General features: G+C 40.8%; 1 protein-coding gene across 4 annotated transcripts in view; it reads right to left on the reverse strand.

Moving 5' to 3' along the window:
- llgl2 (LLGL scribble cell polarity complex component 2) overlaps window positions 1-17,667 on the reverse strand; it is a 55,222-nt gene that overhangs the window by 19,875 nt on the left and 17,680 nt on the right. Inside the window, exons 2-13 of one of the 4 annotated variants that reach the window (XM_088322980.1) lie at window positions 16,850-16,948; window positions 15,816-15,913; window positions 15,309-15,390; window positions 15,094-15,209; window positions 13,931-14,089; window positions 12,659-12,821; window positions 8,938-9,067; window positions 8,815-8,869; window positions 1,984-2,138; window positions 1,679-1,887; window positions 1,531-1,598; window positions 1,304-1,457 (exon numbers count right to left, since the gene is read on the reverse strand). In XM_088322980.1, the coding sequence (XP_088179106.1) occupies window positions 1,304-1,457; window positions 1,531-1,598; window positions 1,679-1,887; window positions 1,984-2,138; window positions 8,815-8,869; window positions 8,938-9,067; window positions 12,659-12,821; window positions 13,931-14,089; window positions 15,094-15,209; window positions 15,309-15,390; window positions 15,816-15,913; window positions 16,850-16,924 (1,464 nt within the window). In that variant the 5' untranslated portion in view covers window positions 16,925-16,948. Of the gene's footprint in view, window positions 1-1,303; window positions 1,458-1,530; window positions 1,599-1,678; window positions 2,139-8,814; window positions 8,870-8,937; window positions 9,068-12,658; window positions 12,842-13,930; window positions 14,090-15,093; window positions 15,210-15,308; window positions 15,391-15,815; window positions 15,914-16,849; window positions 16,949-17,667 lie in introns of those variants that run through there. The other 3 variants (XM_088322979.1, XM_088322978.1, XM_088322981.1) reach the window with 3 other exon arrangements.

A 17,667-nucleotide genomic window follows, 5' to 3' on the forward strand; every position in this document is an offset into this window, starting at 1 on the left:
ATTATAAATACTACGATCGAGACGCATCGGAAGCGTAGCGCTGAGAAGCATAGGAAAAAAACGAGTGCGCATTCAAAGTGAGGGGAAGTCAGATTCTGCAAGGGAGTCAGAATTAGGTAACACTGGTAATAGCTGCTTCCGTTGCATGTTGGCGACATTTACGCAACATTTCAGTCAAGGCTTGTCTCAAAAGGAGAGTGGAGAGGGGAAAAAAAAGACAGTAATTGCGAATGTGAAAAATATTCGAGAATATGAAAAAATATTGCTCCGGTCACCAGTATGACTGTGGACAGTGCGGATTGGGGACAGCGTTTTGCTTTAGGGGCTACGTCCCCGGTTGCTTATCCAATCAGAAAGCGTTCGGTTGGCGTCGGAAACAAAAGGCAGGAGAGGAATAGATAGGCTGGTTTCGGCTGTTTCCTGGTGTTGTGCTAAATAACCATTGCGTCAAATAAATAAATACAGTGATGTCTCTACTTACAAATGTCTCTACATATGAAAGTTTCAGGTTACGGAGTACCTGAATGGGAAAACATTGCCTCTAGTCACAAAGGCGTTTCAAGATACTAAGTCAAAAATACAGTACAGTACCATTAGCTGTTCCCAGAGTTTCCCGAACATAAACAAACTGGCTTTTGCTTAAAAGCTGCTTGGCAACCCAGTGCGTGTGGGTTCTCCCAGCACAGTCACCATTCAGAGACAATAAGGAGGGGTTCCGAAAGGATGTCGGAAAGGAGGACGCAGTGATCATTTAATCAGCGCAAATTAAATACATTTTAGGAACATTTCATGAAGTCTCAGAATCTGTGGAAAGGAATCAACCGGAAACAGTGTTGACAAGTTCGGCTATAGCTCATTATCGTGTCTGCTTCGCGCATTTCAAACAAAATCTCGAAAGCCGCCAAAAGCAGACATCATTGGATTGATTTACAAGAAATGTGAGGCTAAAGGGTCAATTAATATTTGTATTATTTCTTCTATTTTTTTTTTTTTTTTTTTGATTATGTGCCTCTTGTTTTGTTTATCGTGCAGTAATCTAATTTTAACATGTATTAGTTTCATGTTCTGACGCTCTTATGATTTATAAAAAAATATATAATGTACTTTGGCGGAGATTGGAACGGATTAGTGCATTTACATTCAAGATAAGTTTCTGCATATGAAGTTTTAAGGTGCCAAAACTACTCCCTGGAGGAATTGAATTCTTAAGTAGAAATACCACTGTATGCAGACACAGTTATCTGTCAAATTCTCAAACATCGGTGCCGCCCGTTAATCAGTCGACCTACAGTCATGAACACACCTTTCGAAAAGGCGGCCACTCCCCCTCAGCGCCTTGATGCATGTTGTCGTTGGGGTCGCTATCTGTGTGAAAGACTCCGGCCGTGCTTAGTTTGTAAATGGGCTGCAGGCAGACTCCCGAAGCGTTCCAGAAACGCACCGTTCCGTCCTCGTGCCTGTGCAGAAAGGGAGAGGCGTTGGTCACTAGTCAAAATGAAATGAAAGGAAAAAGCGTTGGGATGAACTGACCCTGTGAGCAAGAGATCTCTCTGCGGAGGATCTGGAGCCAAGTTCTGCCCTCCAGTGATTGGCCATGGCTGAGTAGGGTAGAGACACACTTATAAGAGTCTGGACTTAAAGCACACGTGTGGCATGAAGTTTAAAATAGGGCAATAACTTTTTTGGAGTAGCCGGTGATCTGCAGTTCTCCGGCAGCAAGAAGCCTCTCCCACAGTTTGAGTGGGATTGCAGAGACGTGGTACGAGCAGGTGATGGCCGAACTGTGCAGCGGAACCAAGTAAGGTGTCTGGAAGACGGGCCAACCCTCGGACTGTAGATCAATGACCACTAACTCCTCTTCCACCAAGACCACCAAGGCACTGGGGTCTCCTGGGCCGGACAAACGCGGGTAATGACCTAGCCTCTTACGAACCAGTTCATAACAAAGACAAACAAGTGAACGTCGGATAAGTTTCCACACACCAGCGTTAGACACTCCGTCTTTGATGACAAAGAAGTCGATGATCCTAGAGGTGAAGTCCAAGGCCACGTGTGTTTTTTCATGTATGAGCGTGATGCAGTGTCGGTCGCCGAAGCTGGCCCTTGGCATGCCACCGCTGAAGAAGAGGAATGGGGACCTGGACCGAGCCCCCGCGCCTCAATCACTACACTTAACTGGAGGGCCTTATAAATAAATGGTGCAACACTCAAGGAACACAGTGCTAAGGAGGAGCAATCCTGCCATATGTAGAAATAAATGTATGAATAAATACGTCAAAATATTAGCAATATGAAGAAATGAACCCATCAAAAAAATCACATCATACTAAAATATATGAAATATGTATAATTCATATATTTTGACATTTTGAGTGATTAGCTCGTACCATAAATCGTCAATGTGTCTCAAAAACACGAGTGCCCACACTTTCCAATTTGCGAGCTCCGTTAAAATTTAAATACACTGTCTTTTGAGATAATTCAAGTCATGTTGTTTGTATTGTCATTTGTATACATTTTGTATTAGCGCGTGAGCGGCACAGCTCTGAGATCATGAGATCGAACCTTCCTGTGTGGACTTTGCATGTTCTCCCCGTGCTTGCATGGGTTTCCTCCGGGCACTCCGGTTTCCTCCCACATTCCAAAAACACACACGTCAGGTTAATTGGACGGTCCAAATTGTCCTTAGGTGTGAATGAATGAGTTGTCTGTCTCTGTGTGCCTGCGACTGGCTGGCAACCAGTTCGGGGTGTCCCTGCCCAAAAATGGCTGTGATGGGCTCCAGCAACCTGGCAACCCTACTGAGGATAAGCGGTGCAGATAATGGATGGATATATCTTCACACAAGTTGCTGCTAAACCTAATTTGATTTCCTGCACTGTTAATTTTGGTTTAAGTAAAATAATAGTCATGTTAGTTGTGTTGAAATTCAAATGTATTTACCGTAAATTCCGGACTATAAGACGCTACTTTTTTCCCAAACCTTCAACCCTGCGGCTTATTCAGTGATGCGGCCAATTTTTGTAATTTTTCTAACAGCCGCCAGCGGCGCTCGAGTACAAAAGGTAAGATTTAGACCGGTGAAATATATGCGCCGAGGAAGACTGCAACTCCTTAGCTTATGCACAAATTAAATTAGCGTAGACATATCCTCATCATGCAAATTGCAAAAAGAAAGGCACATGACGTAGCTTTCAAGTTAAAAGCAAACGAGCAGTCCGATAAAGAAGGAAACAGGGCTACTGCACGTAAACTTCACTTTGCGAGCGTGTTGCTAGCGTGTTATTGAATAAGGGAGCATGGGACGACGTCCATATGACAAAGTCTCTTTCCCATGCTGGGGAAGACGACTTTGATGACGTCAGTTACAAGAAGGAAGATGAGGACGGTTTACCGTGGATTCTACAAGTATGGTATATTTTTCTAACAGACCCGTTTAATGTGTTGCAAGCGTGTTGCTAGTAGCGTTTTGCTACTCTTCACAGGCACGGTTTGGGATAAAAGTTATAATATTATAATTAAAGCTTTGAAAACTCTCTCGGTGTACCGTCTTTCTTTGTAAATATGTGTAACCGATGTATAATATGTATTTGCACCTGTATATTTTTGTAATGTATTTATTTGAGACACTTATTCTGATATGTTTTGCGAATTAAAAAAGAGGGGCGGAGCAAACGCGGACTGATGGGAAGTGGGGTAAAGGTGAGTGAGACCTGTTGTCGCGGCGGACAGTAGTGGATATATATTTTTCCCACCCTTACCTTTGGAAATATAGACTTTTTTTCCTTGGATTAGTTTCAACGGGTACCCGGAATCTGCAGGTCTGCATCAAACCTCAAGTACCAGTATCATTTTCTGTTCATTTTGCCGGCTGTGGTTTTTGGACTGGGTACTTTATATTCAGTTACAATCGCGGGACTCAAAGCCGGGTTTGGGCTAATTTTGTGATTGTGTTAGATGTTTTAATGTGGGCGTATGCGGCTTATATACAGGTGCGGCTTGTGTAAGTACAAAATCGGTTCTTCTCTTAAAATGTGGTGGGTGCGGCTTATAATCAGGTGCGCTCTATAGTCCGGAATTTACAGTACTATAAGATATTTCACAGAGCTACTAGTTTTATTTGAATTCATAACAAATACCCTTTATTTCTTTTTGTATTATTAAAATTTCTTAGACCAAATTTTAAGCAAATTAATATCGGCTACAAATATTGCTTATCGGCCCCCTTAATACTGATAATTGTTATTGACCCTGAAAAAACAATATTGGTTGATTCTTTGTCAAAACATAATGTTTTTCAAACGGGGGAGCGAGTCAAACTGACTGAGCTTTTCACCCATTGGTTGATTGACAAGTCCGCCCATCAACTGCAATGCATTTCTTCACTCAGCTAGCAGGCAGCCACATATTAGTTTGTCACTGACCCAACAATGGGGAAAGAGCAACTGGGCCACCTCCTCATTGTGACAAAATACATGACAGATTACATAAGAAAATAAATACTAAAATAAATCAATGAACAAATGCATTTATGTCATATATATAGGTATTACGTGCCTCTCCTTGTGAGAGGTAAGAGAATTCTCCCACCATGGTCCGCTGTGTGTCGCAAGAGGCGACTAAAGTGGAGGGAGCGAGGGGACTGGGGATCCTCTCCTCTCTATCTCTACTCTCTAAGCGACAGCAAGGCAAAGAAAGGGGTGCAGGAGACCGAAAGGTCTCGCACACCCTAGTTATAGGGTCATTAAATGTGAGAGGATGTGGAAGTAAAGCGACTGAGTGGAAGAAAGAGGAGATCGGAAGGATGATGACTAAAAGGAAGGTTGATGTATTAGCCTTGAGTGAAACAAAGATGAAAGGAAAGGGTGAATTACAGCTTGGAGGTATGAATGGTAGAAGGTCTGGAGTTACTGGTGGACATGCTAGAGAAGGAGTGGCTGTGCTTGTAAGTGAGAAAGCAAAGGAAAAACTGGTGGAGTGGAAAGAGATATCTTCCAGATTGATGTGGGTGAGGTTGAAGTGGGGTGTAGAAATGTGAATGTTTATAAGTGCATATGGACCAGGTTCAGAAAGAAGCGCTGAGGAGAGAGAGGAGTTCTGGAAGGACTTGTCCGAATGTGTGGCAAGTGCGAAAGAAGGGTGGAAAGTGGTAATACTAGGTGACCTGAATGCTAGAGTGGGTGATGAAACGGTTGAAAATGTGATTGGTAGATATGGAGTACCAGGAAGAAATGAGAGTGGGAAGAAATTGATTGAGTTATGTGTAGAAAATGAGTTGGTGATTGGAAATACATTGTACACACGAGGTAATGACGCGGTACAGACACGGAACGATGTGCTACGGCCGCGGCCAGGGCGTGGTTACACGCGGGTAGGACGCGAAATTTTAGCGGGTAATCGTGGGTGGAGCACGGTCAAAGCACGTTTGTTCTGCGCCTGTATCGCGGTGTTATCACGTGAATTCGCGTGTGTAACGCGTGTGACGGTCAAACGCCTTTCTCCGCGTATATACAGCGCGATTTGCCGAGCACACGTCAGTTGTCCTCGAGACGTCAAGGGGTGAACATGGATCCCCGTTACCGTAGTGACCTCGTCTTAATCCATTTTTATTTCTTGACATTTCTTTTCATTTCATAACAAGATAATAAAATAAAAATGAAAAACTATTACAATAATAACATATTGGCTTCTTCGGTGCCATAGCTTGAAATCTTGATCTTCACGGGACTGTGTCTTGAGCGGTTATGATTTCTACAGCCCGGTGTTGTGCCGAGATTTGCATCCCCTCGCTACTATAACCACTTTTACTACGTTTTATCTCACTTTTATATCATTTTTCGAGAATGTGATGGCGAAGATATAACCAAAACCACTTCGACTTGCATTTGTTGGGAATGTATACAATTTAAACCATTCTGTCTTTGTATTTGTTGTGAATGTAATCGAACGGTAATGCACACCGTATATAAATCACTTTTGAGAACTGTTATGCACTCTACCATAAAGCTTAATATGCTGAAATAAGCTTTATGGTAAAGTGCATAACAGTTTCAATACGAGCGATTTGAATAGAAAAGGGCAAAATAAACATGTTACCTGCTCAAAAGTGATTCATATACGGTGTGCATTACCGTTCGATTACATTCACAACAAATACAAAGACGGAACGGTTTAAGTTGTATTACATTCCCAACAAATGCAAGACAAAGTGGTTTTGGTTATATGTCCGCTATTACATTCCTGAAAAATGATATAAAAGTGAGATAAAACGAAGTAAAAGTGGTTATTTTAGCGAATCTCGGCAGGGATGCATTTCTCGGCACAACACCGGCTCGGCAGCTTTTATACCCGTGGTCCACACGCGGAAATGACGCGATGAGGAAGCGGAACAGTCGCCGGCGTCTGTTTTGGGGGCATACCACCGATGAACAGCGGGTTGGCCAATTTTGCGCATTTTCCATCGCGGGCAACCACGGGCAAAAAAATAAAATAAAAAAAAAAACGCAAAATTTTACCCGCGATACAGACGCAAACGGCTGTGTGACCGGGCCCTTAGCGGTAGTGCAGGCAGGACGAGATGGGCAGAGTATTTTGAGGAGTTGCTAAATGTGGAAGATGGGAGAGAAGTGAGAGTCAAGCGATCGATGGTATGGAGAGAATGCCCGTGTTGGGTGATTTAAATGTGAAGCCTGTGGAAACATGGGAGGTGCAAGAGGCAGTGAAAGAAATGAAAGGGGGTAAGGCACCTGGGTTGGATGGTTGTACTGCTGAATGCCTGAAAAAAGGTGGCACAGCTATGATTGACTGGTTAGTACGCTTGTTGAATGTAGGCTTTTTAAGTGGTATGGTTCCTGTTGATTGGTGTAGTGCATGTGTGGTGCCATTGTATAAGGGTAAAGGTCATAAGAATGATTGTAGCAATTCGAGAGGTATCAATTTGTTGTCTGTGCTGTATGGAAAAGTCTTGATTAAGAGAGTGAGAGAAAGAACGGATGAGGTGGTGATGGAGGAGCAGAGTGGTTTCAGGAAAGGAAGAGGATGTGTGGATCAGGTGTTTGCAGTACGACAGGTGTGTGAGAAATATTTTGCAAAAGGTAAAGATGTTTATTTGGCTTTCATGGACTGGGAAAAGGCGTATGACAGAGTTGATAGAGAGGCGTTGTGGCAGGTGATGGTGATGTATGGAGTGGGTGGAAAGTTGTTGGAAGCATTGAAGAGTTTTTATATGAACAACAGAGCATGTGTAAGAGTAGGGAGTGAGACAAGTGAATGGTTCCCTGTGTTGACTGGTGTGAGACAGGGGTGTGTGATGTCACCATGGCTGTTTAATGTGTACATGGATGGTGTGGTGAGAGAGGTGAATGCAAGAGTATTTGGCAGAGGAGTAGACATGATGGACAACAGTGGAACAGTGTGGCAGGTGAGTCAGTTGTTGTTTGCAGATGACAGCGCTTGTGGCTGATTCTGAGGAAACATTGAGAGGGTTGGTAACGGAGTTTGGAAGAGTATGTGATAGGCATAAGTTATGTGTCAATGTTGGGAAGAGTAAGGTGATGAAGTGTTCACGTGAGGGAGTGGGCATGACGTTTGAAATCAGGTTGCATGGACAGGTGCTGGAAGAAGTTGAAAGCTTTAGGTACTTGGGTTGTGATGTGGCTGCAGTTGGTGGAATGGAGTGTGAGGTATTGCACAGAGTGAATCAAGGAAGCAAGGTTTTGGGTGCTCTGAGGAGAGTGATTAGCAACAAGAGTATGAGTATAGATGTTAAGAGGGGACTGTATGAGAGTGTGATTGTGCCGACTGTGTTGTATGGTGCAGAGACTTGGAGCCTGAACGCAGATTTAAGAAGGAAGTTGAATGTTTTTGAGATGAAGTGTTTGAGGACTATGTTAGGAGTGACAAGATTGGATAGACTGATAAATGAAATTGTGAGAGACAGAACTGGAGTAGTCGTGGAACTGAGCAAGCGTGTTGATAAGAGAGTACTCGGTTGGTATGGACACATGGAGAGGATGGATGAGGAGCGAATGTTGAAGAGGATCTACAGAGCCGAAGTCAATGGAAGGAGACCAAGAGAAAGGCCGCGATTGACGCGGACGGATGGTGTTATGAGTGCACTGCGGGAAAGAGGTTTAATTTTATGGAAGCTAGAGCTCTTGTTGGTGATAGAAAGGAGTGGAGAGGTGTTGTGAAAGGATAGTGGGATTGTGGACGCATTCTTAAGGATGGGCTCGGCACCCATATGATGCGGCAGGGGTAAACCAGTGAAAGCTGTCGGGCCCTGCTGTTGAACAAAAGAGTGTGTTGTGTCACCCTGACCCGACTGACATGGCCGCTCTCTGGTGTCCCGTTTCATCTGGAGGAACGAAAGCATGACCAACTTGGGTGCCGAGGTGCCCAACTTGTTTGGGTGTTTGGGCAATTGGGTTGGCCATAGTCCAAAAATGTTTGTGTGTTTTTTTTTTTAATTTATTTCCCTTCTATTTTCTGTGTTATTGTATGTGTGTGTCTTGCTGTCGGTCACCCCTCTTGAGGGATATGACCAAGGTAGATAGATAGAATTTATGTGTTCATTTATTTATATGGCACATATTTGGAGCAATGTATTTATTAATTTATCTATACGCTTAATTCTATACCGTATATGGCAGGATTGGTCATCCAGAGTGACAATGGTGCCAGGAGACCCGGTCCACTGGAATGGGGCACCCTGCCCAATGAGCTATGTGTAGCTTTTTTGAAGCATGTTTCATGGATTTTGTTCAATTGCTTTGTCCTCTTTTAAATCAAGCAACCGATCGTAAAACAACTTACCCCTCCTTTGTAGGCAACTCAATAATTTTGGAAATCGCTTTGCAGGGGAAATGTCCTGTAAAAAAGGGAAAAGAATAATTTATCGCCACAGTAAAATATACTCCTTGAGGGAATCATCCTCACCGTAAGGAATGTCCGATTTCTCCACCTCATTTGCATCTTCTTGGCCCAATGTCCAGCGGCAATAGCTGCCATCACTGTGACAACTGAGGATGTGTCCTTGCTCTTCCGCCCACCAAACATTCTCCAGTTGCTGATGTCAGCAATTTAAATAAAAGAAAAGGGTTGATGCACCTGCGCCATTGTAGAGCGTTTGTGAACACGCTCTTACAGAGTTCACCCTAATTTTTTTCCATTCAAACTTAAGACAATTTAAGACTTTTTCAAAACCACGTCCAATGAAATTATAAGTATCTAGCGCCTTTTCTGGCAGACGCCGGGTCTTGACGGATCATGGCTTCTGTGGTTGTTGGGGGACCAGGAGTGAAAAGGAGCCAAATTTCATTTTGGTGATATTGATTGCTCCAAATCAGAGTGCATCAGTGGCAGAAGAATCAGAATCAGTCCCTTAAAGCACTTTTTAAATGCCAATCTTCACTAGACACTGCTGATTTTCTTTTCACGCATTTTTATCTATTTTTTTGCATGTTTTTCAGGGGTTCTGTGTCTAAATTGGTTAAAATTAAGAGTTATTTTCTTTTGTATTTCATAATATGTTTATAGCACTGCAGAGTTAATATTTTTAGGTTATGTTTAGCATTTATTCAGGGATTCTGTTTTGTGTTATTATAAATCTGTTCAGTATGTGAAAAGCTAAAATTGTTTTGTAGTTTATAATTTATTATTTGTAGATCAAACACTAATATTTATACATTTTTTCCCTTTTCAGGGAGCCATTATTTCACTAAATTTGTTATATGTAAAAATGGTAATAGTTTATTCTTGTATTTCATACTGCATTTGTTGTTGCCTGAAAAGTAAATATTGTTACGTTACATTTTGTTGTCGGATTTCTTGCCATTATTTGTTGCTTAGTTTAAACAACTTGAAACTTTAAATAAGTTACAGTTCACTATAGATCAACAGATACCCCAGCCCCCCTTAGCAAACTACGAGCGCAGCAGCGGGGGGAAAAACTACTTTCTAACAAATTACCCAAAAAGCACTTAAAAGGACTAACTTATCTGTCAGAGATTAAGTCTAAGAAAACTACAAATAATTTTACGAGACAATGTTCAATACTTTTGTTAATTTAGGGCGGCAGTAGCTCAGGAGGTAGAGCGATCGTTTTAGGATTAAGGGATCCCAGTTCGAATCCCGGCTTGTCCGTGTTACATGTCGAAGTGTCCTTGGGTAAGACACTGAACCCCCAATACCCCCAATAAGCAGGTTAGTGCCTTACATGGCTGCACAAATCACGGCCGCTATTGGGAAATGTGAAGCACAATGTGAAGCGATTTGGGAAGTCATTGACTTGAAAAGCGCTATATAAATGCAGATCATTTCATTTCATTTACTTTTTGTGAAGTTTTCATTAATGAATAATGATTTTGAAATACGGTTAAACGCGCGGCTACGCACCTTCCTGGGATCTAACTATGTTTGTGTAGGTGCAGAAAGTGAGGTGCGGTTGAATGAGCGATGAGACGGGTGTCGCGAGAGTGTGACTGAGGGCCCGGGGATTGTGGGAGAGTTTTGTTTACTTTCTACTTTGTGCAAACATAGCGTACACATCTGGCGCGCGCATCTGCAGATGAAACAGGAGACGTATGACAAAAAAAGGACAGGGAAAAATTAGGACTTGAAAGTTCAATTTAAGACATGTCGGGCAGCAACAATTGATTAATTAAACAATTAATGAATCGGTCAATTATTCTTTCGATTAATCTGGATTTTTAAAAACACATTTTTAATTTCCTCCTATATTAAAATATTAAAGTTTCGGACGGATCGAAAAAAAGTCCACAAAACAACAGAATATTCTATGATAGAAAACAGTAAAAAAATCATGCATTTTTTACAATAAACAAAAATACATAAAAATGTGTGCCATACACCTGCAACTGTGTGATATACTCTTTTTCTCTCACCTCATCCAAAGATCATTTAATATGAAATTAGTTAATAATATTAAACAAAAACAAAGAAAAATAAATTACATTTTATGTGTAGGAAAATGTCTGCTACAAAAACAAATCGAAACACACTATAAATTGTCAAGAAATGTGTTTTTTGGTTAAATCTTTAAATATTACAAACATAGCTGAGAGACGGGCACTGAACAAGCTGCGGTCAATCATGGACAATTAATCACATCCACTACACAGCATCATCTCCAAACAGAAGAGCAGCTTCAGCGACAGACTGCTGTCACAGTCTTGTTCCACAGACTGAGGACATCATTTATTCCTCATGAGGCTCTTTAACTCCACCCGGGGGAGCAAAAGCCCACATTAAACCCCACCCCCACATTTGCATTATACCCTATGTTTATTACAGTGTGTATTTCCGTAGCACTATTTAAATACTGTATAGCAAAACGTTATATTGTTTTTATTTGTATTTTATATCCAGGGATCAGAATGGAGATTTTCATTTTCAGCTGAAATAGCCAGGGTCCAGGGGCCGCAGGCCCCGGCCAGGTCCAGGGCGGAGCCCGGTGGGGGGCTCAGGGGGGCAAACCCACCCGAAGCCAACGGCATTTATCTTATTTGCTATGTGAAAATTGCACTAGAATGAATTAAATCCAACAAAACAGAAACCATGTATTTTTTTCAGTTTTAAGATGTTTAAAACAATTGGGGGATTACAATGTTACAACCATCACCATTGTTGTTGTGTTTTGATGATGAAGATGGACCTTGTATTTAGCTACTAATCAACAATATATATGAAAATATATACATTAATAACCATTCATCATTAATTTGAAAATAGAATGCTCAAACTGAACATGCTTAAAGAAAATACATGTCAGTCTGTGACAGTCTTCTCCAGCCATGACCACTTAAATTTATTCTTGATTCCTTTATCAATCTCGGAGACAAAAGCCTCGTCTTCTTTTCTTAGTATTTCCATATTTACTTTTTCAAACACTCATTTCACCGTTTGAAAAGACCGGAAGGAGCGCCATGTTTGAGAAAGCCAATGCTCTGAACAAAAGCTCCGCTGATTGGTTATCAGCGAACCTATCGACCAATGGTAGGAGTCGATCTATTTGTTGTGTGTTATAGATCTAATGCGCTGCGCTTCTTTTTGCCGATTTTTCTCGCGATCTCTAACTGCTAACTTGGGGTGATGAAACAGTCACGTATCATACCTCACCCCCCCAAAATATTTTCTCATCGAATTTAGACGATTTACGGGAATGACCTTTGGGGTTCAAAAACAGCGGAAATCCGCGGATCCGCGGAAAATTCTGATCCCTATATATCTTTATTTTATTATTTTATTTTTCAACACAAGGATACTGCTGGAAATGTGAATTTCCCTATGGAGATGAATAAAGTATCTATCTATCATTTCCAATGGTCAAATGATATACAATATGTTTAAGGATCTGCCCCTTGTGGTGAGGTAAATCATTACTATATTTATTTTTTATTTATGTGTTTTAATAATGTGTTCCTGCAGCACTTTCTCTTCCATTAAAGATTGATAACTTTGTAGTGTTTGATTGTTTTATGCCAATTTGGTTTGTAATAATGGAATTTTCTACAAAAGTTATTTTTAAAATAATGTTGGTTCGACGTTGCAGTCCTAGACCTTTTCACAGCCTCATTTTGCAGTTATCAAATTCAAGACATTTCCAAATTTTTAAGACCCCGCGGGAACCCTGTCTTACGTGGGTGGCCGCCAAGTGCTGGACGGCGCACTGTGTCTCCAGATCCCAGATGACCAGAAGGCCTCGTCCGTAACCGATAGCCACGTGATTTGGGTTCGTGGGGTTCTCGCGCAAAGCTTCCACGTGTTCCAAACTTCGATGCGCCATGGAATCTCCCGGCACGCTGAAAAACACCAGCTAAATCTTTTGGGAAAGAAAAGACAGGGGAAAATACATGCAGCTTCCCACTGAGTGTAGTTTTGCTTGTTACAGGGTCCGTACACCTTTTTCAAGGCCAAATTCAAGCACTTTTTAAGAGGACATTCAAGCTAAAATTTTCCACTACTTTCATAGAAAGAAATCCAGCGCCAAAAAAAAAGAACATTTTGTTGACGTGAGTGACTAAGATAAGGTCACTCTCTTGCTGCTAGGAGATACTTTGTGCTATTTTGAGGTCTACGATCTTTTTGTGTCTGCTGCTATAAAATGATATGATTTATAAATGAATATATGAATTTTGCCTATGTCACACATGTTTACAAACACGGAAAGGGCTCTATACGTGTTGGGTTATAATAAGGTTCAATAAGGAAGACAAAAATAAAATGTATTTATAAAAAGCAGTAAAATTTGCTAAATTTGGACTCATTTTAATGAGAGTGTATTCAATCCTTTAATCTCAGAGACTGCTGATCATTTGCTTCATGTTTTACTAATTCTAATTTATATTTTTTGTGTGTGTTTTTCAGATGATTTGTGTCTAAGTTGGTTGAATTGGAATTATTTTTATTTCATTTAATATTTGATTTATAGCACTGAAGAGTTTATATTATTAATTTTTATTTTTCAGGGATTTTGTGTTGTTGTTTGACTTTAAATCTTTTCAGTGTGTAAAAAGTTAAAGTTGTTTTGTATTTTACAAATGATTTGTAGATCTGTGAATATTTTAATCAATATTTCATGTGTTTTTCAGGGATCCCCTGCAAAACATATACAATTACAAATCAATAAATAAATAGATGCATAAGGTTTAATTATTATTGCTAATATATAATTTGAAAAAAATATATATCTGAGGAACCATTTAGGAGCCTATAAAGCCGGCTCTTCTCTGTGACCTGAGCCTAAAAGGACAGTTTTCTATAGCTGTGCATTTTCAAGCACTTTACCCAAAATTCTGGCATTTTTCTGACCTTAAAAACAACCTTAACATTTAAGCGTTTTTAAAGATTTCAAGCACCCTTACAAACCCTGTTGTTAAGTGTGGACTTTTCCAGTAGCGCATTTTGTTACCTGCTGGCCACTTGAGCAAGGCTGATGTTTCTCTCTTCAAGCTCCTGGAAGCCCGGGACCTGCACCACAAAGACGTGACCCCCCTCGGTTCCCAAAAGCAGCAGCTCCCCAGAAGAGTGCGCCAGCACCGCTGTCACTCTGGTTACACTTGGGGGGGCGCTAAGGACGAAGTGAGGTTAAATGTTACGATTCTCTGATCACTATCATCGTGCATTAAAGTGACCATTTGTATTTGTGGTTCATTCAAAAGCATCCACTTAATCAAAAAAGGGTGATTCTTTTTTGCAGTAACATTTTGATGCCATGATTTAACAATAAATTCCAATGTTTCATGTTTTTATGATGTTATTACAACACTAAAATGTTTAACACCAAAACATACGTATTGGTCAGGCTCAGGGATGATACAATTATAATATTAGCTTGTTTTCTTGATCAGTGTCTCTGAATGTTTTCCACCCTGGCATTTCCTGACAAACTATTTTACCAACAAAGCTTAACTTTTAAAAATGTGGTTAAACACATACATCTATACTTTGAGGTTATTATTATTAATAATTTAGAATATTATTATTATTATCACTCCCCAAGCTTATTTGCCCGTTAGGTCCTCTTTCCAACCTGTTCATAGACTTAACAGGGTGGAACCTAATAAGTTGGGAGGGGGGTGGGGGTGTGCGGCCGGTTGGGACTGCAAAGGAGCATATTCAAACAGTGTGTATAATCATTCCTGGGAAATGTAAAATTTAAACGGAATTGAAAGTAAAAATATAAATCCCTAACATTTAATTGCATAATAAAATTAAGTGTAGTGTGGTTGGTCAAATTATTATAGAAAATAATGATCTTATAAATAATACGGCCTACAACTCTTGAGGTATTTGATTAAATTGTACTGCGGACACAATAAAATTGAGCATGTGTGTTACCAAGAGGTTATCTAAAATACAAAATAATATGTGAAATGCATTCTTTTAGGGTTAAATGATTGCAAACACTTAATGTGAATAACTTACATACATTTTATAAACATTTTGTAGATTTTAGAGCAGAACCACGGTGAGAGAAGATTGCAGACATGAAATGTTGTTTCAAAGAATCACCCAAAAAGCACTGCTTCATGCCGAAACCACTCAGTGAAATTAAGGTCTCAATAATCTCACCCGGGCGGACCAGTTAGTGCAAAGCGTCCTATCTCCAGAAGCTCGGAAAATCCAGAATGGGCCTTCAAAGTCCACATGTGCAAACTATTGTCGTCCAGCAGAGTCACCAATTCAACCTCATAAACAAAAAAGATATTTGAACGTACATTTAACACTAGAATGACCATTATTGCATGACTTCAACAACTCATAAATGTGGAAAAAGATATGTGTACCTGGTGAGGGAGAAAGTGAACTTGTGTGACAGCGGCGTTCTCGTCATGCAGACCCATAAACTCCACCCCAGGGGATCCATATCTGCTTGTTGGTTACGGAAATGAGGGGCGCAAGAAATGTCCACTCAAACTATCTATCTATTTACCCTGGTCATGTCCCTCGAGAGGGGTGACCGACAGCAAGACAAACACATACGAAAACAAAGAAAATCAAAAAAGGGAAAAAGTAGCAAAAAAACACACACAATTTTTTTTAGACCATGGCCAACCCAAATGCCCAAACAAGTTAAGCATCTGTCCTGTGGTGAAGGGTCACTAAACGTGAGAGGATGTGGGGGTAAAGCGACCAAGTGGAAGGAAGAGGAGATCGGAAGGATGATGACTAAAAGGAAGGATGATGTGTTAGCCTTAAGTGAAACAAAGATGAAATGAGAGGGTGGATTACAGCATCACAAATGTGGGACACGCAAATAGCGAATTGAAAGTGGTGCAGAGAGCAAGGGATGCAATTTGATGGCTCCTGAGCGGGTCCCGATGGCCAGCAGCTGTAGTGAAGGACTGTAGGCCAGCGCGCTGGGCTGATGAGGGAAGCCATGCTCCACTGTCTGTAGGGAAAAAGACTGGGCTGAGCAGGAACGCGGATAACAAGCAATATTTAACCCAAACAACCAAACAAGGTAAACACCTCGGCACCCAAGTTGGTCATGCTTCCGTTCCTCCAGATGAAACTGGACACAAGAAAGCGGTCGTGTCACTCGGGTCAGGGTGACACAACACACTCTTCTGTTCAACAGCAGGGCCTGACAGCTTTCACTGGTTTACCCCTGCCGCATCATACGGGTGCCCTGCCCATCCCTTAGAACCCGTCTAAACATCCCACTATCCTTTTACAACACCTCTCCACTCATTCCTATCACCAACAAGAACTCTAGCTTCCACTAGATTTAGACCTCTTTCCTGCAGTGCACTCATAACACCATCCATCCACGTCAATCGCGGCCTTCCTCTTGGTCTCCTTCCATTTACTTCTGCTCTGTAGATCCTCTTCAACATTCGCTCCTCATTCATCCTCTCATGTGTCCAAACCAACCGAGTACTCTCTTATCCGCAATCTCTTTACATACTCCTCAAACACTTCATCTCATTTAATTTCCTTCTAAAATCTGTGTTTAGGCTCGAAGTCTCTGCACCATACAACACAGTCGACAGAATCACACTCTCACAGTCCCCTTGTAACATCCGTACTCATACTCTTGTTGCTCGTCAAAGTTTAAAATATCCAATAAAGTGTGTTCCAGTTCATGATTGTGTCCCACTTATTATTGATGCTTCACAAGAAATTACAGTTTTATATCTTTATGTTTGAAGTCTGAAATGTGGCAAAAGGTCACAAAGTTAAAGGGGGCCAAATAGTTTCGCAAGCCACTGTATATAGTGCAGATAATCTACAATTAATATGCAACTCAATACGGTGCTCAGCGTCTGCAAATGCAGAATGAGAATCATAATTCTTTTTAGTTTGATTTTGCATGGATCCTTGCCTTATTAAACTGAAAGAGGTCCTGCTTAAGTCGATCTCTCTGGGACTCGTGGCCATGCCGCCTAAATCTTCTCATGTCGTCGCTTGGCGCTCTTGCAAGCTGAAGGAAAAACAGAAAAAGCAGGTCATTGTCTACACTTGATGATAAAGAAGACAAGGACAAGTTATTGCACCATTTCAAGACCAATACAGACTATGTCAGGGCATTTCCAGCTATTATTTCAGAAGCTTTTAATTAAAGTTTTTGTGACGGACTTGATTCAAATTCATCAATCATAGGAATTACGAGAGATGATTAATAGTCACACAAATAATCACGGTTGACAAATATATGTCATGTTTTCCCCTTTCCATTATATGCTTTAATGCTATTGGGATAATATGAGCTTAATATAAAATATTCTGTACACCTTGGTGCCCTCAAACTTGTTTTGAAAATAGCTCACTGATGCTGGGTCATCGTGATTTTCTAGTAAAAACAATTTTTTTTGTGGTTGGATGTCTATTTACCATGCTTCCAATAATTAACCTGGTAATAACATAGTACCAACATAGTGTAGAAACACAAGTTGTTATTTTCAATATGCATGTCAAACTGGTTTCCCTTTGCGCCAACTAGTAACAAAAAGTAGCTCTCAGCTTGAAAAAGATTGGAGACCCCTCCCTTAAAGCAACATTCTGTAAAATGTAGTGCCTCCTTTTAAAAACCAACAACATTCATTGTAATACTGGGCAAAAATACATGACCTCTCCCACTGTTATGATTTTTTTTAAAAATTAGTTGAAAAAATGTAGATTTCTTTCACAGGATGAAATTCA

The sequence above is a fragment of the Urocampus carinirostris genome, chromosome 19 (assembly GCF_059441175.1).
Source record: "Urocampus carinirostris isolate Australia breed hairy pipefish chromosome 19, RoL_Ucar_1.0, whole genome shotgun sequence".
Lineage (NCBI taxonomy): Eukaryota > Metazoa > Chordata > Actinopteri > Syngnathiformes > Syngnathidae > Urocampus > Urocampus carinirostris.